The sequence below is a fragment of the Rhea americana genome, unplaced genomic scaffold, assembly GCF_003343005.1.
Source record: "Rhea americana isolate MKP2758 unplaced genomic scaffold, rheAme1 scaffold_20, whole genome shotgun sequence".
Classification (NCBI taxonomy): Eukaryota; Metazoa; Chordata; class Aves; order Rheiformes; family Rheidae; genus Rhea; species Rhea americana.
In genome coordinates this window covers 2,568,124-2,587,762 of record NW_028186150.1, presented here as the reverse complement: position 1 = coordinate 2,587,762, position 19,639 = coordinate 2,568,124, and the positions used below count along the sequence as shown (strand labels likewise).

The following is a 19,639-nucleotide window of genomic DNA, read 5'->3' as shown; positions in this document are numbered from 1 at the left end:
ACAAATATTAGTTGAAAAGAACCCTGGAATATAGAGAAGGAAATACTTTGTTGTTGGTTGGTAAGCAGCACGCAACATAGCGGTGCAGTACCTAATGGTATATCCAGTAGTTCTTTTCTAGGCAGTAATTTACAGTGGTCTGCAACACTGATCATTGTCGTATCTGTATCTAAGCTGCTTTTCCTAAGTTGCATATTCTCATTATTGTTTATTTTAAATATATTGTGCTAGTCTCCTGATTAATGTGCTTTGGCTGTGGTTTTATGATGAAAGTTGTAATGATTGCAGTCACCGACTGTTACTCAGTGACAGGTTTTGGTTGTCTACCCTTTATTAAAGTATTTCAGCATRTATCAGCAAGCCTATAACCCAGTCGTCCACAGGATTTCTCCTTTGAAACAAATGTCTGTGAGCCCCAATGACTGGGAGGGTGTATTACGTATCTGTAGCCAGRAAAGGACGGATATTAGTAAAACTATTGAAATTATTTTAGTTTCATTTGACCAGTTTACGCTATCATTCACCTTTGCTCAACCCCACGCATTACTTTCTTAGGTTGGCCAATGCCACTGCAGACAGCTTTCAGATGTAATCAGTGGCAAGCCAGTTTGTTATGTACCAAATTCTGCTTGGGCTTGCCAGGCTGTTGGAGTAGCTCCCGCTAGTACCATCCTGAAAAGGCACGGAAACATGTGTCTCCACAAATGCAGTAGCCTGCATTCTCAGGGTTTAAATTAGTCTGTTCACTGAGATGATACTTACTGCATACTATCTTAATTTAAGATAGTAATCGACTGAAATTATAATCTTAAACCCTTCTGAATTGCAGAGTAGGAGTTTGGGTCTAACCTATTTTCTACGGTTATCCTGATGTTTTCAGATTTTTTCAGAATCTGGGTTTTGTGCATCTAATTCATAGATAGATAAATATTTTGAATAGATAAGAAAATGGGTAGTTTTTAATGAATTTTCAACAAAACTATCTGGTCTACTTAAAGATTTTGTCGTATATACTGCAGGTAATTTCTACTGCTCAAAAAATGAACAGTGAAAATTTGGTGAAAAGCTCATCTTTCTCCATATGCTGTGGAATTATACAAGATAAACTTGTGAAACCTCATCTCCTACAAATGTGACCTGTGTCTGTCATCCTCTAGCTCTAATAAGATACATTTTAAATAATTATGGTTGCTGTGGAAGATGTGGCAWTGCTGAGTCATTTTCCTTATAGTTAGTGTTACTTTGGAAAGATTATGCATCTTTCACTTATTCTCCTTTCCCTTAGAGACCTTCTTTCCTGCACATCTTATCTTTCTGAGATAAGAAGATTTATTGCTGTCAGCATTTGATGTCATCTGAGCATCTATCTGGTAGTTTCACGTCAGTGGATGTTGTGTGTCACGGTTACAAGAGTGGTCACTATGCTTACTGATTCAAAAGACACTGAACAGGAAGGTAGGAAAGCCGTTCACAGGGATGGGTATCAGAAACTTTCAGCTGAGTGGAAATGGAAAGATTGTACTTCAGTAGGAAGGCATCAAGTACCTGCTGCTACTCTGGGATGTGGGGGAATGGGTGGATCTCCAGGAATCCAATAAAATGGTTTCGCCACAGCCTCATTTTTTCTGTGCGGTCTGCTATAAGATTCAACAACTTCTTTTAAATATTGTGGTGCTGAGGACTAAGTAAAAAAATGACCGTTTTCACTCTGTTTCTCTTTATTCGGTTACTTACTGCTAGGAATTTCATTTTTTGGGAAGTGAGCCTGTGAACTCATGCTTAAGATGGTGCTGTATGCTTTTGGCTGTTTTCAAAAGAATCAGTTAGTACCAAGTACAATTGATTTGGTTGCAAGTATCTGTATGCATTTGCAGTCAGATGTGTTTCCTATACCTTGCCATATACTTATTAATATACTGTACTGCAGGTAGTTGTCTCCAAAGGCCACATGTAAGGTCAAGATACTTGATTCAAATTATGGTCTGAATATTTCCAGAATGTTTTRCAGTATTCCTGTTCTCAAAGATGGTCAGTAACAAACTGCTCATGAGAACRTTTTGGCTGAGTTTCTGATGATGTTCATGGTGTGAATGAACAGTCACTGTTGTGCAGGTAATAGAAAAGGAGAGAGACTAATTCCAGGGCAAGGTTGTTTTCAAAATCAAATGAGTAACATGTGACTCTGTGTATAATTTAAAAGAAAAAAAAAAGGTTAAAACTTTTTGCAGTCTGTCTCTCCAGTATATGAGATGTGAAACAAATGAATACAGCCTTGAATACACTTTTTAATTTTTCAACACTATATTTTGCCAACTTTAGTTCACTCTGTTTACTGTTCAATCAGACTGTTTTTAAATTAAAAAGGAATACATGGTTGAATTATTTATTAAACAAAAGGTGCTCCTGTGCATCCAGACTACCTCGTTTTTGAATTTCTTATTGGAAATTGAAGAAACAGAATCTGAAAAGTGCACAACTAATTAGTTAAGGGATGGAACAATCCTTCTTCTTTCAAASTAATTCTTCCTTGTCTCTGAGAGAGCTAGTAGACTAACTTGAGTCAGACTAGTCACAGAAAAAATGCCTGATCTTCATTTGAATGTGTCGTTCTGACCTTACTGTGAAATTTTTTTTTCTCAGTTTGATAGGCTCCATCTAGACAAAATATTATTAATTTCAGGTAGAGGAATGTGAGTCCAARTAATTTAGTCTGAATTGCCTCCTCATTTTACTGATGATCCTGATGAGTTAAAATCCATATTTAATGGACAAATATGGAGGAACTGTAAACAAGTGGGAGGAAGTATGCAATAACTTTCTACCATGCTGCAGTCAGACTAAGTCCTTCCAAGTTACCGTTTCACATTAGGGTAATGATAAGAGCTTTGTACAGCTACCTGTATTTTTTAAAGTCCGTGGTTGGCTCTGTGTTGGTGTTCCCAATTCATGGACAGCCAATGTTTCTTGTGTTTTTGGATGAACATGACTTCCAAGTATCTGATTGTTTCATTTCTTGTCCCCTTTCCTAGAAGAAAACAACTTCTAGCTTTTGACTGGACTGTCTGATCTTTAAATCACTTTGAACAATGGTTTCAGTGAAAACACTAGCAGTCTAGGACATGCTGAGAAGCCTTCAGCAAGTCTGGGAGCTGCAATCTTCCTAGCTTGTTAAAATGAGTAGGCTGTGTTACCTAGTATTGAAAGAGGAAATTGTAAATGCACTGAATCTGAGGAACCATCTGTCTGAAAGGTTGGTACTTCTTGTCAGCGATGTGGGACATGATAACTGTCTAGGATAGCAGCGATAGAAGAAATGTGATAAGCTGARAAAGGCCAGCCATGGCAGCAAAGACACTTTAGAGGCAAATTAATGAGAAGTACAAGGACTTGAAGAGTGCCCAGTGACCCTGATGTATGATAGGGAAGTTGCAAGTCTCTGACTTTTGAGAACTGAGCTCAGAAGAGACCTGGGGAAGTAAAGCAGTGAGCAGTAGCTAGGGTGGCTGGGCACACCCTGGCTTTCATATGTGCAGATGGAGACCTAAAAGATTGCAGGGCCACAGTCCAACACCAGCACATGTAAAATAAGGCTCAGGATTTAGATAACTCTGTTCCAGCATACTGACGTGTGTGGCCACAGTCCAACTCCAACACATGCAAAATTAGTTTCAGGATCATTCCAGCATACTGAAGCCTATGCCTAAACCAGTTATTACCACAAGCTCAGCTAAATCAGAGGAGAGTGTGTTTAAAATAGTATTCTTTCTTTTTCATTGCCAGGATAGTTTAGATTAAAAATACATATATTTTTTCATAATAGAAAATGGGAATAGKATTATTGATATATCAGCTGCATGTGCAGCAATTTATATCTTTATTGCCCGAGACAAACATGTTATAGTATTAGTGTACTTGAAGGCTATTACACAAAACATGGCTACTAGTGTACCTACTAGTGTACCTTTTGAGATACATTGTTAGTATAAAAAGATTAATGAGCCAATTCATATGATGCTGAGTTTAAAGACATCCGAGTTCCAGTATGTTGACAACACACTGCTAAAACAATGAGTAAAAAATACTGAACACTTAAAGGATCCCTTCTCAAGATTAGAAGTAATGAATTTAATCAATACTTTTCTGTTACAACAGAAGTCATGTAATGAACAGATTTCTTTTTTTGTTTATAGTAAAATGGTGCTAGTAGAATACATTGAGCAGCTCAGAATTGCTCATAGTATTTCTTCAAATAAAGCTCATTTTTCTTGAAATGGGGAAAGAAGGTTGGAAATTGTACAAGAAAGGTTAAATGGAAGAAAAGAAAGATATTTGTATTAGTTCAAAGCAGTCATTCAGTTTAAAGCAGCACTGAAAAGTATWAAGTAAGAAGATGTAGGTATTGAAAATGTCAATACTATCATAGTCTGTCAAAAGTTGTATCACACACTGTGACATTATTCACTTTTTGGTGGCTCTATTAGTGCTTTTGTAATCAGTAATCTGTAAATGGAATGGCAGTCTTCTAATTTTTTTCATTTTGTTGATGGGAAAATTATTAATTTAGCTATTTTAATCTGTAGATTTATATTTATGTGACTGATTCTGTTGGTTTTTTTCTTTCCTATTGGGGTCTACAGAAAGATACTCCCATGAAAAATTTACATTTTATTTAATTAGAATGAATTTTTATAAAATTCTGATGATCTGCTGCCCAGACTGTTGCSCTGCTTTTGGCACCCTATCATAAGATAAAAATAGCGAAAAGATTTTTTTTAATCGATAGTGTGCAGAAGCTTCTGTATTAGTATCTGATGCCTTGAGACCTACTTACAATGTATGCAAGTGGTTCAGACTTGGAAAACTGATCTGTTTGCTTTTGGGGTGTTTGTTTAAGCTCGGCAACTCAAAATGAAACAATGTAGTCATAAAATATTTCCATACAACTACTCAGAAGATTTTAAAAGACATTAATGGACTTTGAAAATGATATGATGTACAGTGTTAATTTGTATTTTTGAAAATCTTACAGAGTCAACATGGTTGGGCACAGTGGAGGAACCTAGAGAAAATGGGTTCAATACCACTCTTCATCCTGATTCACCAATTTGCTTACAGTTTGTTTACTCTGTCTTGGATTTTCCACATACTGTAATCCACATACTGTAATTGGTTAAATTTCTCACATGTGAAGTTTAGGAACAAGATAGAGGTCATAATGAAGTACACCATACCAGTTTGGTTTATTGTTACATAGTGATACTAAAATGTGGAAGAAACAAGGTAAGTGTGGAGCAAGGAGAAGGCAATATATTCTTTTACAGAAGTCTGGTGAATGGTTATTTTAGTTGATTAGCTAGCAACTTCATTTTCTCCCTCATGAAATTGCCTCCACAGATCCTTACTTCTGGAGCTTAATCAGCAGTAGCAATCCATCCCAGGAGTGGGAGATCAGGAGTACTTAATTAAAGAGGGACTATAAGGCAACTCTCCCAAATTGGATATCTGAACTAGCCTTGGCATCAGGAGAGCAATGTGAGGTAAAAGTGTTTATCAAGCTCCRTGTAGCTACTCTGCAAATCTCAGAGATGGGAATATGATGCAGACAGCCTGTAGAAGCTGCTATAACCTGAGTAGTATGGGCTTTAAGGCCATCTGGTACMCGAACACCTGCCTACAAATAACACATACAAATCCAAATGATGGTCCAGTTGGATGGCTTCTCTGTTTAGATTCCCCACTGGAATTTTGTCCAAAAGCAGTAAACAGTCTGTATGAAGTACGAAAAGTCCTGTCTGGTCAGCAATCCAGTGCCCATTTCAGATTTATTAGTCAGGATCAAATCTAACTCAGGTGAGTCAAGGATTTGGGTAAGAAAACTGGTGAGACCAACAGGCTTACATGAGAATCACCGACTACTGTTGGCATGGGGTAAGGATCCAGAATATTCTAAGACTATTTTAGAAGGAAAGAAAGAAAAAGAAAAAAAGAAAAACATGAAAAGCTAAGTGGTATGGAAAGTTTGCAAACTGACATCACTATCAGGAATATCAGYGAACAGCAGCGTAAACTTTGAGGAGAAAAGACATAAAGAACATTAGCAAACTACCAAGTGAGTACACCTGAGAGCCAGATTTAAACCCAGCATAGCTGCTCCAAAGAATAAGTGTTTGTTTTGCTTATGAAAATAGATGGTCTGTACAGAGAGGTACAATAAGGTGTTTCTTGCAGCTCAGATGTGTACTTCCAAAGAAAGCAAGAACAAGCAAAAGCTAATCGTTGAGAGTAACTAATCTTATGTTCAAGATAGCAAACAGATCTAGTGTACTGATGAATGATGAAGTACATCCTGTTCTAAAGCATCAATTTTTCCTGTGGAAAGATTATACTAGTCTAGTGGAATTTCATGAACTTCATCTGGCAAACTCGACGATTTAGGATCTGGACAGCTTTGATCCAAACACTCAGAAAAAGGAAATGGGATGTTGAAGCCATGATACTGGAGTAGCAGAATTGAAAAGCCAGTGAACAAGTTGCGCAGTTCRAGAGTCTTGCATGCCAAGGACTTAGTGAAGAAGATAGTAAGAATTTGAAACAAACTAGCAAAGGTGGTATTGAAGGGAACAATATAGCAGTTTGTGGTTATTTGCTGAAACCTCAGCTTTCAGTAGATAGCTGGAATTTCCCAAGACCCAGTAGTAATGTCCTAAAAGCAAAGACTGTTTAACCAAAGAGAAGCACTCTCATGGCTATATTCTTTGTATTTCTGGCATTTGTCTTTGGTGAAAGATTGTGCACAGGTCTGACTGCATAAATTGCAACGTACACATTTTAATTATACTGTGTGCATGTGTGAGTGATTTTGGAATGGTCCTAAGAGTCGTGCTTTGGAGACAGGCTAAAGGTGCTTGGTGTGCTTGCATGTGCACATTTCAAACATTTCTCAGACACTGTTCTCAGTTTCATTTTAATTCACTTTTATCAAACTAATATTACAATAACATGGAAAGATCAGATTCAGATCTGAATGTTGGAGCGTCATTGAATTTGTTTGGGTTAGAGAGGTATACAGTTGCAAGATTAAAGCTTTAAGCTTTCTTTCTTTCTATGCTGAGCTAAGAATATGTGTGATGGTTTGCAGAATAATGATATTTAGCTGTAATTTCTTGGGGCATGGACTGCATTCTGTTGTTTTGCACAACTGAGCTCTATCATTGATTACTCAAACAATAAATAAAGAAGATGAACTATTTTGTATTTTATTAACAAGTTGCATTTCATACAGTATTTCATCTTGAATAAGTATAAAATCATACCCTAAAATGGTAAGATGTAATTGCTGATCATGTATCTCTTTGTTCCAGACACTTTTATAAAAGTTTATGTATTATGTATGATGTGACCTTCAAATGTCATGAATGCATTGTGCAATAAACTGTCAATATTTGTGGCTATAAGGTACTAGATGACTTTTACAATAATTGGAACAGCTTTATTAAAAGCTTGGATCACTCAGCTGGTTAAAGAGAAAGACACAGGCCAATGTTCATCTGGGACTTTCCTCTTGCCAACTATTAGATGAAATACATTGCAATGTGCCTAAGATGCCTTCTTTGTTTTTATTTTTTTAAAAAGCATATCATAAAAAGCTTTCTGGAAAAAGTGCTATCTCCAAAAAATCATTTTCTTTAAATGTACATAACTTTAAGGCCAAATTGAGCTCTGTAAGTTAATAACAAGTAAATAACCATATTTTCCAAGTACTGCATCTGATTTTTTGTCTCTTTGGGTCACAGAATTCTTCAAACAAATCAGACAGCTAAAAAGATGTACTCTGAAACTGTGTTTGGACTTTGATTATGTTAAAAGGTTTTAAACATTTAGAACAAAGTGAAAAGTAAAACTACTAAGAACTCCAAGAAGTCTGCAGGGTATTTGATTAAAATGAAAAAAGAGGATAAGCAACATTTTGTGATAAACAAAAGCTTAATTTTGGTAAAGTGTCTATTGATGTCTCTGTGCTGTGTGTACATACCGCCTGTTGCATGTTTCTCGGAATGCATGCTACAGTGAAAAGCACTAAAATATAGCTGCAGTCTGCATGTATGCAGTAGTGATGTGCAAAGTGTTCGTCGTGTGTCATGTGTTTAAAGTATGAGTAAGGTGTGTCTGGTGTCCCCAAGTCACCAGCCTACCTGTTACTAAGAAATTGCTTTGAATATTTGGGCTCCCCTTCTCCTGTGCTCCAAGGAGCACTTACGTAGCTGCCCTGTGGCCTGAGGGACTGGCGATGGCTGTCAGGTGCTCACATGTAGATGTTGCACATCTTACTGTGTAGAAATTGATGGGAGCATTTTACCTCAGTTTAGWTTAGTTTCTAGTTTTTAGTTTAAATTTAAATCTGCTAATGCACTAACTGGTAGCACAGGCAGAGCAGTTCGTGCCTTTTGTTTCCTGTACGATTCAGAGGACTAAGTGGGAAGTCTGATGTCGCAAGTGGTGTCTTCCTATTTACCAGTGGAACCTTTAGTATAATCTTTATTTCTAATAATACAAACAATGTGAATGCTGCTTTCTCACTAGTAGGCCTCCTTTCCAATTCTCTTCTAAAATAGCTCTGTTAAACAAATTCTCTGCCAATCCATATTAATGCCTAACAGTTTAAGATTCCCATATATGGTCATTGGAAAACCTAAATCCTTGATGAAACAATAGAGACAGCAAGTTGTTTCTGACCTAAGACGTTAGTAACTCTTTCCGGAGGCCTAAAATATAACTRGAATATTCAGTAATATTAGACTATTTCATTTTAGTCATGAACTTCACTAGCAAAATGTATAGTAACATCTGCTAATAGGATTCTAATTTCAGATTATAAGCACTGGGCTGGATTCTATTCTCATTTACATTTAGACTTATTAAATCAAAGTACCTTAGGTAGCTTAAAAATATGTTTAATTATAGCCCTGTTTTCAATATTATTCAAACTCTAAGGAATAGGCAAAAAGGATAAAGGATATTTTCCCAGAAACTTTCTGTATCCTATATGGTGTCCCAAGGAAAGAGGTGGTCAAAGTCCAGGCATACTTTCGTAAAGACGGAAGCAATGACAGAATTAAAATTTTGAATATCTTCTAACTCCCTTCTTGGCATTAGGTTCAGAATATACTTTTTCCTGCAAAAATAAGTAGTTATGCACACAAGGAACTAATCTGAGTGGTGTATAGAACTTTAAAAAGTAACCATGGTCACTACCACTTCATGTAGCTCCATATTTCATTAACTGTTAAAGGCAGTTCTACAAAACTACAAATACTTTGAATTTCAGAAAGATATTAAAACATGGGATGATATGCAGCTTTAAAGGCTTCTGGACATATTTTCAAAGAGATCTTTAAAAATATCTGAAAAATATACAAGAACAAAAACACACAGTATATGTGTGATTACCAATTTTGTGAGTTCATTACCTTTTCCATGTGATTTACTGTTTTTGACTTAATTGGCAATCCTACTGTTGACAGATTCCAACTGACTTCACTGATAATTTAGACTGAATGAGGACTGCAGTTTAGTTCCTTTGAACATGAAAGTACCTCTTTGAGAATCCCTGCGATTTCACATGCATGCAGCAAATAAATGCTCTTGTAAAATTTACAGGACATGTATGTAGCTGCTCCTTTGAAAATTTGCCTACTAACGTGACTCAAGTCAGTGCTGCTACCTAACCAACTGAAAACATTTTTGTCTTTATAGAAGCAGCCAATCCTTTTCTAATCAGGTTTATAGATTGATCCCAAACAAGTATACCAGTCTTAAAGAAAATACATGGAAATTTCAGATAATATTTTTGTACTTCAAGTGGTTGACTGGATAGCTTCCGTTTCAGGTATGCATGTTTATTATCCACATAAATTTGTATTCTCTTTTTTAGAAACATATACTGAAGTTAACACTATGCCTCTGTAATGTCCTGTCCCTCTACTTAGGACATTTATGTCCATGATTATAGATCATTTCTGATACCCAGTAAGATATTTGCTGTAGAAATTAATTCAGTACTGTGCTTCTCATTTGCTTTCTTTTAACTTGCTACTGTAGAAGTGCTACAGGCTCAAGACTGTTTACTGAGGCTACCTGGCAGTGGGGAAGTCTCCCTTTCAGGTAACACATGACACTTGCAAGCAGTCTTCAGCACTACACTGGCTCTCTCCATACTAGACAGAGGAATGTTGTTTGTTGTCCCTCTTCTCCTGAGAACTTGATATCTGCCTGATGTACGACTAGCTCTGCGAATGCTGATCTTACAGATCTCTTTAACTTTTCATTTCTGTTTATGTAACAAACAGATTTGATCACACTTAATTTTGGTCAAATCGACTCTTTGGTTATGTAGCCAATTACCACCTTCTGACATGAATGTTTAAGCTAACTTGCTTCCTTGCGTTTGTCCCAGACTGAGAACATGTGTGCAGTCAGTTATTAAGTGCACAGCTGACGGAGCGTAACTCTCTAAGATGAAGTAAGTTGCTAATGTGTCTGAGTCCTTGGTAGGAGATTGTTGCCATCTGTAAGCTATCAAGAATATTTGTCCAGGCCTAGATATTTTTACTGTTCAATTAAGGTATAGAATCCAGGTGGATGTAGGGACATACTTGGGTAACTGGGTGAGCTAGCTGCAGCCTCTACTCTTGGGATGGGCTGTTGCTTTTCATAGTTGTGTAGTTCAAGGTTACCACTGAAGAATCCGCATTGTCCAAAATACAGATTCGATAAGTAATGGTGCTCAGCTTGAGGTGAGCTGTTATGATTTATCACGTAAGAAGGTGCAGAAGCGTGACTTTATGATCAGCTGAGGTGCACAAGAACATGCSTCAGATGTACATGTCATACCATACCTTGCACGTCTTTCATGGGCTGCTGAATTTTCTTCATGTCCTGTGCAAGGAGATAGATCCACCTGCTCACCACATAGAACGTGTATACAGATTGAAGGTCTCACAGTTGCCTTCTCCTTACTCTCATATAAAGACCAGTTTCATATATAGAATTGCGTAGTGTATTTTGCCCTCTGACCTGTGACTTTTGCTGAAACAGATGCCTTCAAAACAGAAGAAAAGCTCCTCTTGAGTAAGTTCAGGTAGAAGACTCAGAAGCCTTATATCTACAACGTACTTCTTTACTGTATTTTATACTCTGTTCTGTTTTTTTCCTGTATTGAATCAGAAAAGGTAGAGATGGGCAGGAAKACATTCAGGACACATGCCTATAATGGAAGTAGACAGCAAAAAAGCAGTCTAATCTCATGTATGTCAAGTGCACATCATGTAGACCACATAACTCAGGGAACTACAATGACTGTCAGATAAGTATTTGCTCTCTCTCCTTCCTGTTTCCTTCCTGTTCTTTTATCCTTGGACTTCAGCAGCCCAAAAACCTTAGCTCAAATTCTGAGTAAGTCACAAATAAAATGAATTTGGTGGGGCTAATCCTAGCTCTGTAGGTCTGTAAAACGTTATCACAGTTTCACAGTTTGACATAACTGAGAGTTTCTACTTAGGAAGGGGATGTCAACAGTAGGAGAAAAGGGCACATTTGAGGTTTAGAAAAAATGGTTATTGGTAAAGATCTTTGAGGAAGATTTTTCATTCCCTACATACTGTTGCTGACTTAGTCTATATCCACTGGTTTGCTTCTTAACTCTTTCCTTGCAGGTCGTTTTCCTTTTTCTATATCACTTTTTTTCCCTTAGCTTTCTATACACTGTTTTAAGAGAATCAGCATGAGTAACTGGGTGGCAGAGTCAGTGAGACTTAAGAGCATTTTAAAGTTAAGAAATCTTAAACTTAAGTTCCTTGACGAACAGGTTTGCAAAAATGAGCCTAGAAAGAAGATGGAGTAGCATTTGATGGGAAAGACAGCAGCCTTAAACGTGATTTTTCACTGTTTGAAATAAAAGAACTTAGCTGTAAAGCTGTTCATTCAGGTAACGATGGCCTCCAGCACTTCGGTGGGCTTTGTAGGCAGAGGAATTCAAAAGAAAACCCCTCAGCTCAGCTTTAAAGTTTTAGGAATGCTTTCACTGTGGGAAGAAAAATTCTTCAAGGTGAGGCCCCAGTTGGAATAAAGCCTTTAGAGCTATCTACTGTATGTCTACTTAAATCTAAAAGAAAGCTCTTCAGACCACCCACATCTTTCTTTGCTTCATTGTTGTTTTCAGTTTGCTTTTTCAGAGGGATTACTGCTAGAGTAAACTCCCTCGTCTCTCTGCCTTGAAAAAATTCAATTTTGTGTAAAGTGAAAATTAGACTCTTAAATCTGGAAAGCGAGCTGTTTATCTTACAAATTTATTCTTTTTTATTGGGCCACACATATTCTAGATAGAAAGATAAAAGGCAAATGGATAACAGGCCATCATTTAGAATGACATATAGCAAAACATAACTAGTAGACTTATTTGGTATATTCCTCCTGAGTGGCTTGTTAGCTTTATCTATATATTTATCTATAATGTTCATATAGTATTTATTGAAAACTAAAATAAAATCCTGTAGTTTATCATCATGCATTCTATATTTGCTCTTCAAAATGCTTTTTACACTCAGAAATTCTTTTATGCTCAAAGCGGTTTAGACATGAGTGTATACATCTTCTGAGGAGAAAAAAAGTGGGATATCTAAACTCTTTGGGAACTTGGAATTGCAGAGCAGTGACCTATACATGTTTTCCAGGAATTTGAAGGACAAACTCTGCATTATGTTACTTTACATACTTGTGAATAATTAAAAAAATGACAGTTACTGGCCTTTTCACTTAAATATTGTGCTTTAACTCTGTAACCTAACTCAGACCAATTAGAAAATATTAAGCAAGAATACGATGTGAAAACTATCAGCTTTTGCTTTTTGATAGTTAACTATACCTTGACTAGATATATATCTAAGATAAGCATTTTTACATATATTTTTAGTATTTTTTGTCATTCTCTATCATCGTCTTCTTTCAACTTCAAGCAAAATAGTTTAGAGTAACCGTTTTATAGTAAACAGTGAAATGTTTGTTAGTATTACCTTTTCCAGAAATATCGTATTTGGGCCCATGCTACTGTGTGACTTGTTTTTATTATAGCCAAATATTTAAGTCTTTCTTGTGTCCCATCAGTCCCATTTGAATGGCAACGCTGTGTAAACTGCACTCTGTTTCCTAACAGCTTTAGTTACGTGTCAAACTGGCAGAGACAGAGCATTTTTAGCCGGTAGTTTATGGTTGAAATAATGAAGACTCTACATGCAGATTTTAACTATATGCTCCTCACCTTAACATGAACCATATAGCTCAGGTTTTGCATACAGGTGTGTTAACAGATCCATCTGTTTTGCATCTCTGTGATACGCCAGCATTGTAAATCCTTTTCAGGATGTCAACATTTGCCATGATAATTTTTGGTGAAAACCTGACCCTGTGAATACAAGATGATAGCTGGGTCTTGAACAATGACCTTTTAAAAATGCTCTACATCTTTGTAATTTTTATGTCAGTCTTTTGTAAGTTATTTTGTTCATAGCTTGCTTGAATAATAACAACTTATTCAAGATGTCTGAGGATCAGTGTTTCTTTACATCAAGAGAGAGATGTCCTGTAGTCTCAACCATTCTATTAAAATGCAAAGAGTAAATATAGCTATGAACAGTGAAGGGGAAAACCCAGTGGCTGTGGGTGAGATGGTGAAAGAATCCCCCCTCATCTGATCAGCTTTTTCATTGACTTTCCTGCAATATTAAGTTACTCAGTAAGTGTCATGTATCATAACTTTAATTCTGAAATGTTGCTGAATAAAGTTGATTCGTTGTGTGTAGGCATTGCCAATTCTGTTACAATCCTCCTTTTTACTGCAACTCTGTTGTAATGGGAGGTTTTAAAATACTTGATGCAAACTTTTTTCTTCTAAAAACATACGGATTTTAGAAATAATTAGAAATTAAATAGATTCAACAAAGCAACATTTTAAAACTTTTAGTGGAAAAATTAATAGGAACTAGGCAAAAGAAGAAATCAAACCAGCTGCTGACACAGCTGTTTCTTTTCTTGTGTAATTCAGTTCAATATAAAGGTACCATATGCTGCTTAAAATGATGATAGGAAAGATGAAATAATTTAAGAGAATAACAAGAAAATACATGAATTGTCAGCATTCTGTCAGTTTTAAAGAATGAAATAGACAGGTGTAGTATTGACATGTTTAACTTTGTGTTGTGTTAGCAGTTTTAGTGAGAACAACTTCTGACATGTGCTGAAGTGATGTGAGAACATTTCTGTGTTGCAGACATTGGAGAAGAAGCTGGGAGATCTGTAGGAGTCCAGCAGCCAGCTTTACTGAGAGACAGGAGCCTTGGTTCTGCCATGAAAGACTGCCCATATTGTGGAAAAACTTTCAGAACGTCACATCACTTAAAGGTCCACTTGAGAATACACACAGGTGAGAGGAACACGAGAAGCGGAGCGCCGTCGGCACATGCAGTGTGTGTGTTGTGGGGGGAGCRTGGTGTGTGGCTGGGAGTCTCAACTCCTGGACTCATTAGTTGGAGAAAGCTTTCTGAGGAAGATACATGACCATCTTAAATAAACGCACAAGGAGTGTGTTATTGGATAAAGACCACTTTCGTAGAATCATCTTTTCCCAGTTAATGTTATTTCTGTCTCCTTCCCTGCTTCATCACTGTTTCCTTCAATTACCCTTGTCCTTCAATAGACATAAGCCTATTGGTTTCAGGCTTAGTTGTACTAACTGCTTCAAAGGCCTTCCTTACCATCTACTTAGGGATTCTGTATGTTTTGCTCAGAGTTACTATTTGTGTTCAATTTAACATGCTCATTTTTAACCTCTCCCTGGTTCCTATGAATACTTCAGAGATCAGCATTTTTGCATTAGAACTCAGCAGATTTACTGTTTTACTATGTATTACAGCATTTCTGCCCTATTGAGATCCACTACGGATCTGGGTTCTGTCATTATTTTGGTACATCACTCATCAGGTGGACTGCCTGGCATACTGAAAAAATGTAACCACACTCTAAATTATAACACCATTTTTGTTTAAAAACAAACACACGTGTGCAGCCTGGAATTCTCATAGACATTCAGTGTATGTTCAAGAAGGCTTGCACATTCCATAATTAAAATCTAACATATGATGTTTATATCCTTAGGTCCCATGGACATCACTAGAAATTCATATGTGACTAAAGCCACATTGATTCTGTTTTATTCCAAGTCTTAGGTATTGTAGGAGGCTTCTGGAAAGTTTACAGAGTTGGAGATTTAAGATATTTCTCTTTATAAAAAAATATAGTGCACAGTGGAATTGAAGAAGGATTTTCTTTTCAAACCTTTTCTAAAGAATTTCAGAATTTTTGCTGCCGCTTTTTAATCAATGGACAAAATAAATTGCATAAAGAAACACTTTGCAGTACTTCCTCTATTAGTACTTCCTACTTAATAAACTCAACTGTTTCCTACTTAATGAATGTCACTGTTTATTTTTACTTCACTGAAATAGCAGATAAGCTTCTCTACCCAAAAATGCAACTATGTCCCTCCTATGTGTTTGCACAGATGTAATACTTTAATATTGAGTGTGCAAATGCGAGGCTTGATGTTGAAAAATGAAAACGAAGGTTGAAAATTATTTAAAGAAGAAAATTAGTTGAACAAATGGAACATTTTATTTATTATATTTTTCTCTTTCTTTGGATTGTGGAGTGGAGTTGACCATGATGGTTTGATCTGAATTTGAAACTTTAGCCCGTAATGTAGTTTGTCTGTTTGAATTGCTAACAGTTTTGGACAAGGTTATTCTTTTCAATATGTTGGTCTTTGCAGAAACAGTGAAACACAGTGTAACTACTATTTGTGTGCTCTCTAATTAAGTAATAGTAAATAAATGGTGGTTATTGTATTGGAAAATAATCTTGTAACTACAAATTTTTAAATAATCTTTTTTTTTTTTTTTTTTTTACTAACAAAGAATGTAATGGAAGATATTTTAAAATAGCCTAAGATACTCATCTCTCCCTTTTGCTTTATGGTATAGTGGTCATTTGGTTGTTATTTTAAAGATGGCAGTGATCATGCATTTGATATCTGTGGCTTAGAACTAATGGAAAGTAAATTAATTGCAGTAGAAATATGCCATTAAAATTACATATTAAAATTGACTAAATAAAATTAAAACAAGAAAAAATAAGCCATATGTAAAATAACAAAAATTATGAAAACATCATACAAGCTGTTGAAACAACATTTGTGATATACTTAAAAGGCATTATAATTTTAAAATAGATAAAGATCAATTTCCATTAAGTTAAGAACAAAGTATTTGTAAATAATGACAAGAGTATGTCTAAATGGAGCAGTGTTTTACATATTAGAAATAATCATAATAAATATTATAAACATGTAAATTGGCAAATTACTAGACTTATTTAATAAAAGCTAAGTTGCTTTGCAGTAAATGGAAATGAGGTAATAGATACCAGTTATTAAACAAATATTGGTTAGTTAATACTTACAAAAAGCAGGAAACTCTGTATTGATGTCACACTCTGTCTTTATTATATGCCTGGATTGTATAACTGACTGATAAAAAAACACTTTACTGTGTTTCTCCACTACATTAACTCAATTACTGTTCTTGTTCTCACAGCACCTGTTTGTTAGAGAYGAGCTCAAGCAGTTCAGCAGAAGTCAGGTTCCTTCGAACATCTGTGTGTTTGGAGGCACACAAGTAGGTTGGTTTGGTATGCGTGCCAAGGCAAGACCCAAGGTCTGATCCAACCAGGAGGTGCTTCTGTRGCAATTGACCCCAAAAAGCTAGGGGAGCCTTTTCAAAATCCAGAAGAGGAAGCTAGCCTCTGTTTTAGGAGAATTAGCCAGTGGCTTGGGTTGCTTTTTTATTCCCTTGGATATTTTAGGATTCCTACCTTCTTGACAGCTGAGCATTAGTTTCCATGTAGTTCACTACCCTAAAATGAACTTTACCAGGAAAAAAATAGAGTTTTATTTAGCATGCTCAGTTGAGTCCCAGCATGGAGTTGTAGAGGTTTCTTAACTACCTGAACACTACTCAGTCAGCAAGAACTTTAAGGAGTGATAGTAAGATATGATGTCTGAGTGTTCCTGTATGAAAAAGGGCATGCTTACATAAAATCAGAGTTTCTTCTCCTTCTTGCTCTGAAAACAGTTGAAGGAAGAGAGTGCCTTTGCATGATCCTGAGAGAAGAGGAAGGAATTGCAGTGCACAATGTTCTCGGGCCGCATGGCTTACAAATTAGAAAGAAAGAATTCCCCACAGCCCTCTGACTTATGCTGACCAGTGAATAGAGGTGGGCTGCATAATCCTGCTCCTTCAAACTGCCTATGTCAACTTGCACGACCTCTCTGTGCTAAGAGATGCAGCAGTGGGGGCAAAGTATGTGTATGCACTAGTTGAACTCAGAAAGAGACTCCATTAAAGTGGTAGGGTAGTACCACCCAAAGTAAGGATTTGGTCCCATTTCTAAAATTATAGTGATCAAGAACTTATCCAAACCATGAAGGAAAATAAATCTGAAAATTCTGTTTTTTTTTTAACAGATGCCATCAAGAATAATAATTGAATATAGTTACAATTTCATGTCATTCTGTCCTCCCCATACTCATATAWCCCCAAAGGAGTCTAGAGAGGAAAAGTAGATAAAGTATAAAAATTCAAAGTTAATGTTATTAATAAGGTAGAATATGTTTGGGTAGACAGTTGAATTCTGTAATGATTTTAGTTGCCTCGTTATGGCTGCACACTCACATATTTCTCCTTTACTGTATTTCTTTTGTTCTCTGTTTCCAACCTAACAGGGAAGAACAGTGTGATTCGTAGCTTAAGAGCTCCAGGGCAGTCTCAGTGATGGAGGGTCTAGTGGTTGTGACGTTGGTCCAGGAAAAGAGAAAACTGGATTCCGTTTTTAACTCACGGTAGACATGAGTGGACTAGCCACTTCGGGGTTCAGCTTCCTGTTTAAAATAGTGCTAATACAGCTATGAAGGTTATTACATGGAAGGCTCAGAGGTGCTCAGACTTTGTGAGAAAGAAAACTGTCTAAGCATCTCAGACTCATCTGCAGAAGTGTCCGGTGTTTCCTTTTCTTTCCCTTCCGAAGCTAGCAAGTTAGGGTTACATCCTTCAAGGAGCTGAGCACCTTCTGTTTATTCTTGAGCACTCTCAATTCCCGCTGAAATGAATTTGATGCATGTAGTTTTTGCTGTACGTGCCTGGGCCTCTGTACAGCACAGACATGGTTACGTATAAAAAATTAAAATTTCTTACATTCTACTTTTGACAAGCAAAAATTATGCAGGGACTGGTTTTCAGATTACCATCTAGCACCTCAAGTTAGTAGTACTGCAGATTTAGACCAGTTTGGATTTGTGTGGTCATTAGGTGCTGAGGTATATTGCCAGCATGTCCAGCAGAATCAAATCCCTTGAGTAATGAAAACAGAATAATATACATGAACAGGCTATAGTCCTAAAGAAGGTTTGGGTTGTGCTAAACCAAGGGCACCTAAGACAGAGAGGGATGGGGAGAAAAGGCTCTGCAGGGCTGTGTCAATAGACTGTGCATTAGATGCGTTATAGACATTGTATAGTGTTACTGCATTTTCCTTGGGAAATGTGACTGGCCAATTTTAAAACTTGCTTAGATGAACTGGTGAAATACAGTAAAAATAGTGCTATTTTAAATGATTTCAATTCACATTTTCTTCCTAAAAAAAGACTGCCTGTTGCCATTCTCTGAAGGCGCTTGTAGTGGGATGAGCAATATGAATAATTAAGGAAAATGGGTATGTGTGCTCCAAGAGGAGACAATTTTGGTATTGAACATCCTTTATTCTTACATTTCTAAGATGAAAAGGACTTCTCATTTCTCTAGATTTCTCCAGATTTCCTATCCTTAACATTGTGCAGCATGCCTTTTCTCCTGTCTTAATGACATCCCAAACTTTTGTTGAAAATAATTGATTGAATTTAAATTTCCTTAAAAGTTTAAGAGGTAATGTTACAGTATAAATTTCCTACCAAACACTAAGTAGGGAAATATCCATTAGTGAAATTAACTACAGTTTCTAGGTAGCTAACAATGTGCAGTATACAGTAGGGCATGGCTAATGAACACTGCAGTGGGTGATATTTCATTATACAAATTAATGCTCACATTTTAATGGGAAAGTCACATAATGAATCTCAGCTTCAGTGACAGCAATTAGAGACACAGATTGTCCCCTTCTGGACAAGGCACTGTTTAGCAATAAGCAGCTGTGTAAAAAGTCTTCAGGTTTACAACATATATATATGCTTTGGGGGAATTAGTGTACAGTTTATATTAATGTACTGAGTCTTCCCTGCAAAGGAACAACCATATTTATCTCTCTGTGTTTTAACTAAGTAAAGACATGTAGAAAGACTAAATAAATATTGTAGATGAGATGTAAATAAATGGATATATTCAATTATAAAACTTTATAAAAATTCAGATATTTTACTGTAATGCCTAGTGTAAAATAGAAAACAATTAGTAGGCTGAGTCCAAAGCATCAAAAATCTTTCCTT

General features: G+C 36.4%; 1 protein-coding gene across 2 annotated transcripts in view; it reads left to right on the top strand.

Moving 5' to 3' along the window:
- The window catches only part of ZNF536 (zinc finger protein 536), a 296,275-nt gene that overhangs the window by 148,050 nt on the left and 128,586 nt on the right, over nucleotides 1-19,639 (top strand). For both annotated transcript variants that reach the window (XM_085303786.1, XM_085303787.1), the window contains exon 5: nucleotides 14,321-14,473. In XM_085303786.1, coding sequence (XP_085159912.1) covers nucleotides 14,321-14,473 — 153 coding nt within the window. The remainder of the gene's footprint in view (nucleotides 1-14,320; nucleotides 14,474-19,639) is intronic.